Source organism: Epargyreus clarus, unplaced genomic scaffold (genome assembly GCF_041222505.1).
Source record: "Epargyreus clarus isolate Ecla_fem2 unplaced genomic scaffold, WU_Ecla_fem_2.2 ptg000007l, whole genome shotgun sequence".
NCBI classification, from domain to species: Eukaryota; Metazoa; Arthropoda; class Insecta; order Lepidoptera; family Hesperiidae; genus Epargyreus; species Epargyreus clarus.
Genome location: NW_027332215.1, coordinates 14,265,660 through 14,277,759, shown reverse-complemented (window position 1 = coordinate 14,277,759; position 12,100 = coordinate 14,265,660). Strand labels below are relative to the sequence as shown.

The 12,100-nt window shown below is 35.5% G+C and overlaps 1 protein-coding gene across 2 annotated transcripts in view; it reads right to left on the bottom strand.

Moving 5' to 3' along the window:
* LOC140743473 (otoferlin) overlaps window positions 1-12,100 on the bottom strand; it is a 50,723-nt gene that overhangs the window by 35,844 nt on the left and 2,779 nt on the right. For both annotated transcript variants that reach the window (XM_073074768.1, XM_073074769.1), the window contains exons 4-8: window positions 10,174-10,342; window positions 9,166-9,328; window positions 7,813-7,999; window positions 6,267-6,454; window positions 587-728 (exon numbers count right to left, since the gene is read on the bottom strand). In XM_073074768.1, the coding sequence (XP_072930869.1) occupies window positions 587-728; window positions 6,267-6,454; window positions 7,813-7,999; window positions 9,166-9,328; window positions 10,174-10,342 (849 nt within the window). The remainder of the gene's footprint in view (window positions 1-586; window positions 729-6,266; window positions 6,455-7,812; window positions 8,000-9,165; window positions 9,329-10,173; window positions 10,343-12,100) is intronic.

Sequence of the window (12,100 nt, the reverse complement as noted above, 5' to 3'; positions counted from 1 at the left end):
TCATCGTTTCTATTTCACAACATTCGCCGTAGGGTAAAGCAACAATCCATAACAACCTCATTCTTGGCAATCCTTTACGGTCTGGTTTGCGCGTTTGTTTTTACGTTTCGCATACAAGATATGGAATGAGTTTCCTTTTGGAGGATTCCTGGAGCGCTGATACGCGGTTTCTCAAAAAGCCGCAAAAGAAACTCTTGTTGAAAGGCGGTTATATATTAGCATCTACTTTACGGTCGATATGAGAGTAACTAAATTGCGTGGTGTTGATAATGTTTATACAAGATACCGACCATGTCTTTGGTCAGTGGTCGGCAAACCCTAAAACTGAAGAGCCCCATTCAGGTCTATGACTCCTTGGTTTTCCATTAAATAATAAATTATCTACAAACGTACAGAAAAAGAGTGATACAACAAAAAAAACTAAATTAAAAAAAAAAAACAAATCTATTCTAATGAAATTTTAAGTATAGTTTGTAATTGACATTTTGGACGACGAATTTACCAACCACTATCTCACTACTATACCTATTACCGACTACTATAGATGATCTGACAGAAACGCTAAATGTAGTTAGAAAAGGTTTACCTTCTTGAAACACGCCTTCTGTAGAGAGCTCTCCAATCGTGACAGCGACTCCACAAAACCGACTCACCATCCGACTGTCTAGCATAGATATTTCAAAAATAGGACAGAACATACAAAACTCTTCCAATGTCCACAGATTTTCCTGGTTTAAGAAATGCAATCGAAATTAAGAATATTTTACTAAGAAAATTAACAACTACATATTAACCTAATTTTGCGTTCATTAGAATCAACATACATTGAACGTGTCAGATACAGGCCGTAGCAGATTCTTATATTTTGACTATCAAAACACATCTGATACGCTCTATGTTTGTAATAAAACGATTTCTTCCACAAATTCACCAATTTATTACTCCCGCGCAAAATATGACTCAAATGTCAAGAACGTTATTTTTCTTTTTTAAGCTAACTCGTACAATCGTACCAGCCAGCGACTATATAAATGGGAATTTATTTTCATAAAAATAAAACATCATGAAAATAACACGAAATAATTAATTAACTAAAACAAAATAATTAATAATACTATTATAAAATAATTTGAGTAGGTATATTTCTACCAGTACATAATATATAAATAAACTATGAGAATTTCGATGTATTAAAACGTTCCTAGCGTTTTATCTATACGATGGTTTAATACAAGGGAATAAGAGGATCTACAGTAATTCTCCGAAATTCTTGTTGTCCCTTGTTAATACTGCGTGGCTTATACCTATAAGCTACTATAACAATGTTGTTTGCTAGGTTGTATAATATTGTGTTGACAACTAGCGGGAATCGATTAGAGAACATCACTCTCATTATATAATACATTATGTTCTCTAACAATTTTCTTGCTAGCATCACTTCGTTCGCCAATCTTTACGACAATGAAAGCGTACCTACGCGCAAGTAGCGCATTGCAAAAAGATTATTATGACTAATTGCAGGAGTTTCTTGCCAGCAAGCAGCTTTGTTGACAAAGCTAACCTACGACATCTCTACGTTTGAAAGGGTAGTGTAAGCCGACTAAAAGGAATTCTTACGTAAAACGTGCATGGAATACGTAAGATCACGTGGTCGTATTAAAATATTGCATTGCGTTTGTAGCAGGCGTTGCTTTGTGGAACTTCATGCTAAGAAGTTATTATAAACGACGAGGTTATGACTTTAGAATGTTATCTTGTGACTTAAATGTTATATAACTTTAGAACGACGATGTTAAGATCAAGAGTGGGTTGGATTTTTAAGGCCTGGCCAAACAGAACGCGTACTTTAGTGCTGTGCTAGGCCACGCTAGGCTTAATGTACGCCGCGTTCTAGCGCCGCGTACCTTCTTGGACGCTACACAGACTACTTTTACGTGACGCTAAACAACGTCCTTTTTTCAATCTCGTAACATCACTTTGGCAGTTTTTGGACAATAATTATAGTTTCTACTGAGATGATCAGTGAACTCAGATGTCAGATGTCCAGAAGTTAGATGTAGAAGAATGATTAGCTGTGTGTTCTTGGTTACCATGATGAAAGAAAAAGAAAATCATTTTATTATCGTTTTCGTACGCGCTCTGTTTGACTCTCGCGCGCTCACTACTAAATACAGTACAACACAACGTGATGCTGGAACGCGGCGTAAATTACGCCGTCTATATCTGTAGCCGTACCATGTAGACCAGAGTCGATAATTTTTGAAACCAAAAGAAATTACAATAGAATGAAACCCATTGGAAAAGGAGGGGAATATGATCAAAATGAAAGGAAAAATAAATTACGGTCGATCCGAGTTCGGGAAGTGGGAGGGGTGAGCTTTTAAGGGTAAAAAATGGTTTATCTTGATTTCCGACTAATCTACACGTCCTATGCGAAAAAGTTAAATGGCAAAGTTGTAGGTAATAAAAATATCTGCAACTTTTGTATTTGCAATTTTTTCACATAACCTCAAAATTTGGGTGAAAAATTCAAAAAACCAAGTTTTTGATTTTTTATGTATATCTTTTTCAAAAAAATTTTTTTTTATACGAAATTTGGTGAAAACTTACCTTATTATGTCCCAAATACACTGTAATTTATATGATTAAAAATATTTATTTTTTCGCCTTATTTTCACTTAATATCAAAAAAGCATCCTAATTTTCAATCGAAAATTCTGACGTCAAAATATCAGCTTTTTCCAAAAAGTTTGGGGGCTTTTTGTTCGTTGAAATATCTACTTTCTGATGGTGTAAAAAAATATATACATAACTATAGGAAATGTTCTCAGAAAATGCAAAATTCTCTTCTTGCTAGACTCCACTATAACGATTCAAAGCTGATTTTTTTATTTCATACACTTGCTTGTCATCTGACTTATTGCAGATTATACAAACAGATCCATCCGTACTGATAATCTGAAAAGACAAAATTAAATTAATAATGCCTTCAAAGTTTTATCATGAGTATAACTAAATTTGTTTGTATAAAATAAACGAAATTACTATTTTTTATTCTTGTACTAAAATATCATTCAATTTTAATTTTTTAGGTTATGTTATGTTAAACATACTATTTATGAAAGAAAATATTACTATTTTTATTTTAAAGTTGATTAATATAGATTAAAATACAAATTGTATTTACCTTGCTATGTAGATTCCAAACGATTTTTTGAATAAAGTAAATTTCTCACAATTCACTTAGAGTAACTGAGCCTGCACGTGTATTTTTAAAAACGATGTTGTACACTGCTCTGTATCTCGAATACTGGCTAACGGTTTTTACAGCTGTTACGAAATAGCAGGTATGTAGTAAGGCCCAGACCCTCCTAGGTCCGTCCCCACTTCTCTATGAAATAACTTACAATGGGCTAAAATTTACCGAAGGTCACTCAGGTATATAAATTATCTTAAAACAGCAGTAAATAGACATCTACAAATATTATTTAAATAAGATTCTACAACTTTTTCAAAATATTGTAGATGTCTTATTAAATATTAACTTTATTAACTTATTTGTTTGTTAATTATTGAAGTATATTTTAATTTGCAACTTTTTCATTTATCAATAAAACATGAAATCTTACGTTTTTTGAGTAATTAAAGTGTAAATTTTAATAAATACCTCAAAATTGTACATAATGATATAAAATTTTTTTTCGAATTTGGGTTTTTTTCAATTTTTTGCATTTTCTGAGAACATTTCCTATAGTTATGTATATTTTTTTTACACCATCAGAAAGTAGATATTTCAACGAACAAAAAGCCCCCAAAATTTTTGGAAAAAGCTGATATTTTGACGTCAGAATTTTCGATTGAAAATTAGGATGCTTTTTTGATATTAAGTGAAAATAAGGCGAAAAAATAAATATTTTTAATCATATAAATTACAGTGTATTTGGGACATAATAAGGTAAGTTTTCACCAAATTTCGTATAAAAAAAAATTTTTTTGAAAAAGATATAAATAAAAAACCAAAAACTTGGTTTTTAGAATTTTTCACCCAAATTTTGAGGTTATGTGAAAAAGTTGCATTTTATAATAATAATTTATTACCTACAACTTTGCCATTTAACTTTTTCGCATAGGACGTGTAGATTAGCCGGAAATCAAGATAAACCATTTTTTACCCTTAAAAGCTCACCCCTCCCACTTCCCGAACTCGGATCGACCGTAATTTATTTATCCTTTCATTTTGATCATATTCCCCTCCTTTTCCAATGGGTTTCATTCTATTGTAATTTTTTTTCATTTTTTACCATTTTTAAAGGCTTCGGCACTGGTCTAATGAGGTTTTACGTTTCGACAAATATGACTGTTTTGGTATTTGTTTACGTATTAGCCCATACAACTTCCAAGTTCTAACACAATCCGCTAGGGGCGCTGATTGGAAATTGTATGGGCAAATACGTACCAAAACAGTCATATTTGTTAAAACGTAAAAACTCATGGTAAGGGTACCGGGACGTCTTAGTCTCCGGGCGCACATATATTGCGGCAATGTGGTTAATAATAAGGGCGGTGGGCAGGAAATTCGGGTTTCGAGGATACCCTTTTTGCCCGGGCAGATTCTCAGGTGGTCAAATGCCCCCTGGATTTAAATTATTTATTCATAATAATATAATGTTATTTAAAACATTATAATATAATGAACAAGTTAGCCCCTCAAAGGCTAACTCCACGTCCGGCATGACCACCGACGCCATGTGAGGGGTGGACATTGGAAACTCCTAGAGTTAGATACACACCAATGACCAACGGAGCACTAGTGATCTTTAAATATGAAAAGAGTATTAAGAGATTTGCATTCCGGGCCGCTACCCAGGGTTCGCATAGTGAAGTCAGACAACAGATCCAAAAGGAATACTTCAGACGTGTTAAATGCCTTACTAAAGCACATCTTAACTCTAGAAACCTCATCAAATCCATTAATGAATGCTGTATCAATTTTGTTGTACTCGTTTGGAATGATCCATTATAATAATAATGATTTAAAAGCAATAGATACTATAACCAGGAAATTATTGGCAATAAATAGAGCCCAACAAAAAAAGCAGACGTTAGCAGATTGTACATACCCATAGAACAGGGTGGAAGAGGACTTACTAATATAGAAATGCGTTACAAAACTCAAATCATAAAATACAACAAATATTTATTATTTATTTATTAAAGATGATCTTATTAAAGCTATAGTAGTACAAGACAAAAATCGAGATAAATATTCAATTTATAAGGAAGCCAGGCGATTTTCTGCAGAAATAGGAATAGAAGATAAAGAATACTATACAGAGAAAGAATTAAAAACAGCAGTAATCAAAAAATACATTAATAACTGGAAATCGAAAGTACTCCAAGGACAATTTCTGTAAGCAGTATTAGAAAAAGAAAACATAGACACCGAATACTCGTTCCGGTGGTTAAAAAATCAACCGGTACCAATACTGGAGGCTTCCATATTTTCTATACAGGACCAATCTATTATTATACACATTATACAGAAACAAGCCGCTATTCACTCCAACACTATATTATCTAAAATTTTAGAGAATAATACATTTATTGGGGAAACTGAATCTCCTTCTCCCTGAGAGTGTTAGGGCGGGGGCTTCAGAATTTACCTACCTAAAAAGTCGAGAATGGGAAACTATACCATACATTTAATATGAACTAGTTTTAAAAAAAGCGTATTAATAGACCAACCCCACTGTTAAGTGCATGGTTATATACGCCGTACGCGGCACTAAAATACGCGTTCCTTTTGGGCGGGCCTTTAGGGTTGACACGGTCCTTGAGAACATTTTAGAGTAGAGCTTATAGTATATATGCAGATTTCCTCACGATGTATTCCTTTACTGTTTAAGCAAACTTCGGTAAATCAAAGGTCTTTGGGATTTGAGCTACGAACCCCCCATTTGTATAGCTATTACTGCTAGTATAGTCCGCGCCAAATTGTTAGTTAATTATTAGCTCCGAATATGGAAACGAGTCGCGTCGCAGTAGCAAACTCTATATATATTAGCGGGACGAAGACAGCACGGGACTCTCCCGGCACCCGTCCGCTACCCGCTCTCACCCACGGGTATATAGCTGCCTTAGTGTGCTCTTATAATGTATCTTACGGATTATAAGCTAACTAAACTAAACCAGCGCGCAACAACTTCAATGCGAACTAGAAGTTTGGCGCCGACTATACTACCCTAATGAATTACTTAAAATATTACCACAGGTATAAGAGTCACAGGTTCAACACTAATGCTTCGTACACTTTGCTGGTAATAAGGGACAGTGGTACTCAATGACACCAGTAAAGATCCTCGGTAATATGGACTATCTTTGAACGTAGTAACAGCCCCTGGGCAGGGTGATCCGTACATCGGCAGTAAAGATGGCCCGAATGTCGGTAAAAATCCTGATAAAAAAAACAAAAATAATTATTAATAATTTTTGTTAAGCACACATATAGTCCCGTCAGTCTGCTCCAGAAGTAGGTGAACAGATGAAGCTTTTAAAAATATTTACAAATACACCCTAGTTTTCATAACTAGCTAAGCACGACTAGCGGCATAATTAGATGAACGTCGTGAAATTTCCAAAGTAGAGGAACACTACAGTTTCAAAAGTAGCTGAACAGTGAAATACCATATTAATGACAATAGTAATTTTGCTTATACGGTGTTCACCTATTTTTTATGCATTAGTGTTCATCTAATTTTGACGTTTTACGATGTTTATCTAATTATGATGCTAGGGATGTTTAGCGCTACTTATGAAACTTAAGTATATTTGGTATTTTGATCTCTACTACTGAAGTTACATTCAACACCCAATAGTGCAATAAAATCTTGGAAATCACGCAAAATGAACAATTATTGCCGTAATTTATTTCTAAGTCCCAGGACAGTGTCACAAGGATATTTTCTCTTCACTGTACCTATTTATGTGCATATGTGTAGGATGCACTTCACCTGGGATCGCGCCAGATAGAGCTTTTGTCATATTTAATGGCGAAGAAACATCAGGACCACATTTATATTTACTACTTTCAAAATATAAAAAATGAACTTGTTTAATCTGACATCATCTTACATGAGTTTCTCAAGTTATTTGGCTCTCATTTTATTGATCACGTACATGACAAATGTAGCAGACAAAATTACCTACGAAATCGACTGTTGTTGGAACTTAAAAAAAATTAAATAACTTTTTCAATTAATTTTTCGATAAGTCATATCTCAACTCATTTTTAAATAACACATGTTATGACGTTATCTTAGTACCTAATACTATATATTTTTTTACAATTCGCAAAACAGTAGACGATGGCCACCTGATGGTAAGTGGCTACTGCATGGATATCTGTAATCAGCCCCAGATAAGATTAGATTCCTATATGAGATCGGCCACGGATACGCCGCTACCCCTGAGGACTAAGCTGGAATATCTCGGAAAAGCATGTCTCCCTTACCACACCCTTCAAACCGGGACACAGCAGCGCTTAACACTGCTGCTATGAAGCAGAAATAGGTCTTGCGGTGGTGCTGTCGGAGTCGAACCACAATGGGTTCTACCACCTTCAAACTCTTGACTCTTTTACCGCATCCTTCAGACCAGAATACACCACCGCTTAACACTGTTGTTATAAGGCAGAAATAGGTATAGCAAGGGTGCCGCCGGCAAAGAAGCTTTCACCTTCAATATGATAATTTGCAGACAGACGGTAAGTACAGTAATGATGTATTTTTTATAAAAATAATTAGGCATGATTACCGTTTTCACCATCATATGATATACGGTCCAAGTTCAGGAATGTACTAGCCAGCAATCTGTTACTAAAAGTGTCAGTTGAACATACTTCGAATTGAAACGTTTGATTTGGGTTCGGAAACATCTCTACCATCGACACTTGTTCGCAGTACATTGGATTGTTACTTCGATTTTGCACTGCTGTCTTCGCCTAAAAGTGGTAATAGAGAGGAATAATTCTGATTTTAGCAAATAACCACTTTGCCAAGTATCGAGTTTCGAGTTAGATTCTCGGCCAGGCTGAAGCCTAAATTACATTTTTAGATTTCTGTTTTGGATCTGGAATTGAAGAATGAGCTTTACGATTAACTCGTCATTTTTTTGATGTGAAACATCTATAGCCGCACGTAAAACCGATTTCTGGCGTGGCGACGCTTGCCGTACGCAATCGACTGTGCGATTCATTAAACGAATTAAGTAGTCACGATTTGAAATAAATTCGTAAATTTTTGTATTTAATGAAAATAAATGTTTCAATAAATAGTCATCGTTATCTGGAAAAATATCGTAATATTTTATTTTATCATTATGACATATTTAGTTCCTATCACAATATGTTCTTTTCTGCATATTACTTTTACAAAATAATGTCGATGTTTCACATCTGCCAGGCGTCCCGTGACGGCTCACATTTTTTTTTATTTATTTATTTTTTATTTATTTATTCTTTATGAACCTTACAGAAATGTAAAGGTACAAAGGCGGACTAAATGCTGTATAGCATAGTCAATTCTACTTATTTGACAGTGCTATGTACGTTATTTGTTATTTGCTATGTATTTTATAGTATTAATGTGAGTACTTAATGGAATGTAAGTGATTTGCAAGGTCATTCACCTCTGTCTTAAGAGTCCTAGGACTCACACATCTGAAAACACATACTCCGACCAGGTATTCCACTACTTATTTAAACAAATAAATCAAATATTTTGTTTGAAATTAAGAAATCAACATTTCAAATTTCGAAGGGGATTATTTGCGTAGTCAGCTTGACGATTAAGTTATCCTCGTGGTAGCTGAGTGCTGGTCTTAATTTTTTTACAAGATTGAAATAGCAAGCGAGTACACCTGACGCTAATAGGTCACTGCTATCCATGGACATCTATAATCCCATAGGATTAGACTCCTACATAAGGTTGGCCACAGATGCGCCGTTACCTCTGTGGATGAAGCTGGATCGCCTTCGATCCTATGTCGCTTCTACCACACCCTTCAAACCAGAAAACAGCAACGCTTAACACTGTTACTGTAAAAATAGGCGTGGCAGTGTCGCTGGAGTCGAACCACAGTGGGTTCTACGACCTCCAAAATACGTACTTGCAGTCCACAAAACAGCAATCTCACAAAAGTGTTAGGTGGCTTGGCGCAGTGATGTCGATCATTTTGGTGACGGGAGGTATTGGGCAGACCAAATGCGCCGTACACCGTGATTATGTAGTTCGCGTGCTGTAGTTCTGATCCGGAACTTAATAAGTAATTCCTAAAACGAACATAATTATAAATTATCTCTATTCATCTAATATATAAAATTCTCGTGTCACAGTTTTCGTTGCCATACTCCTCCGAAACGGCTTGACCGATTTTGATGAAATTTTTTGTGCTTATCCGGTATCTATGAGAATCGGCCAACATCTATTTTTCATCCCCCTAAGTGATAACGGTTGTTCACCCTTAACATTTTTTTATGTATATGCCAACACAACGTTTGTCGGGTTAGCTAGTTGTATATAAAATCAAAACCTATGTTGTAATAAACTTTAAAAACATCATTTTCCTACTTTTCCTATTTGCTAATGCACAGGTCTGGTAATTTAATGAAAATAGTAAATATGCAATCCTATAGTAAGTAGCCACTACCCCTAGATAGGATTAGTGGCTTACCTGATGGTGATGCGCTCCTACTCTTGTGGACTAAATTAAAATACATCATATACGAGTAAGTATGACCTTACCACACCTTTCAAAATGACACAAAAATGAATACTGATGATTTTAGGCAAAACAATAACATAAGAAATGAAGACTGCTGCTATTAGGAAGAAATCAGGTGTTATGACGATGCGTTCTGAGTAGAGTCACTAAAGGCCCTAACTCCTTTAAACCATAGTGAGACCCCCATTCCATCTTTACCTTAAGGGCGCAGGGTACTCATGCCAAGGGTCCCGAAAAGCTAATATATTCGCAACGTTATCACGATACCACACCCTATGATTTATTTACTTATAAATTTTAATGTTGATCATTCACTGGTATGGTTTTAATTTTTTCTAAGGGGCCCTCTTCTCGTGTAACCAGGGGCCCCGGCCAAAACTAATTAGTACTTACACATCTACATTAGTTTGTCTCGTGACTGACTGGCTGCGAATAGCGCTAGTAATAATTCTGCCATCACCCCTACAAGTAATGGATATATCCACTTTCAGGAACCCCACAGAACCGGCAGACGGATCCCGGGGAAGCGACAGTTGCGCCCATTTTCTTAATACCTGATGATCTGGAATAATATAAAAAAAATATTTATAGGTGTATATACAAAATAATGTTTGTCTGTATGTCCTCTATAGAATCGTTCACTATCACACATTTGATCATGTGATATTTGGCAAAGTTGTTGTGCATGAGTCCACGAATGTTTCTGAGTTGGTACGACCAGTTTTCAGCAGATGGCACCCCTGTGATTCCAAAGAACGTACAAATTTTCAGTTATATTTATGTCATGTTTTTTTTTAAAACGCGAGCAAAGCCGGGGGCGCTACTAATTATCTACACTAATATTATAAAGAGGAAAACTTTGTTTGTTTGTTTGGTTGGTTGTAATGAATAGGCTCAAAAACTACAGGACCGATTTTAAAAAATTCTTTCACCATTTAAAAGCTACATTATCTACGAGTAACATAGGTTATATTTTATATGAAATATGTTTGATAAATAGATTTTGAGGCGGTACAAAGTTTGCCGGCTCAGCTAGTTTAATATAATTTGATGACCCGCGTGGCGGAGCGGTCAAGTACCTAACGCGCAGGTTTCCGGGTTAGATCCCCGATCAGACAAATTTCTAAATAATTTTAGATATATTGTCTGGGTCTGGGTGTTCGTGTGTTTGTATGTCCATAATAACCTCGACACAGAGAATCCTAGTGTGTTGTTGTGAGTAAAAAAAGCGTTTAAATATTGTAATCTCTCTTATAAACCACTTTTGTATGAACATAAAAGTATTACATAGAAATTTACCTAAATTAAAACTATTCTAGATTATAACAGAAACTTCCAAAATACCCTGCTCTATAGAAAAGTTTCATAACAAACATTTATTCAGCACTTCAGGAAAATGCAATCCAAGCTGTAAGTATTTTATGAAAATCTGGCTTCAAAGTTGGTTTGGAAATTGTTTTGCTGTAATAATGAGGCTATATTTCCTATCCTATAAAAATAAGATAGTATGTCAAGATTACAGGGAAAGGTGGTAGAACCAATATGGTACGAGTACTACCGGAGAAGTGCCAATGCCACATCTATTTCTAGCGTGAAGCGTGGATGATGGCCTAACATTATGATGATGATGGCCAGGAGTGGCAAAGCATCTATGATCAGCTTCAGGTAAAGCCCCTGTTCTATACGGAGTTCATCACAGTCATCGAAGTGGGGTGGCAGTGATCACCTACCATCAGGGGATCTGCAAGCTTGTTTGCTTGGTCTAACTTATAAAATGTTTCAACTAACTATTAAAATGTTGTTAATGTAAATGCTCGTATTACGAAAACATTTTTATTTTTAGCGAAAATAATATTAATGTAGTACAAGGCTAATGTGGTTTGCTTTATTTATTTCAATTATAGTTAAAACATTATAGGTATTACACTCTCAGGCACACATTGGGATTTTCTGCATTATGGGTGCCATGGATACACACAAAGACGAATACAAGCACCCAGACCCACAATAATGTCATCATTCAGATATCTGTCTGCCCGAGGATCGAACCCGGAACCCTTCGCGCTGTTATAGACTCTCTATGTATATGTATTGGCTGACCACTTACTTCCATTTCTGCATCCCAAGCATATCTTTTCCTTCCCTTCCGCTCATCCTTCCAGTGCAATTAGTCAGTTCCAATCTTCCATCCTGGCCACACGTTTCCTAATTCCGTGTTCATTGTGTAATTTCGTGCTAAATAAACTCTAAATTCACTTTGTTACTTTGTAATTTCTTTTTTAAAAACCCTCCAAAAGGGGTCCGCGTAACAGCGCGTTAC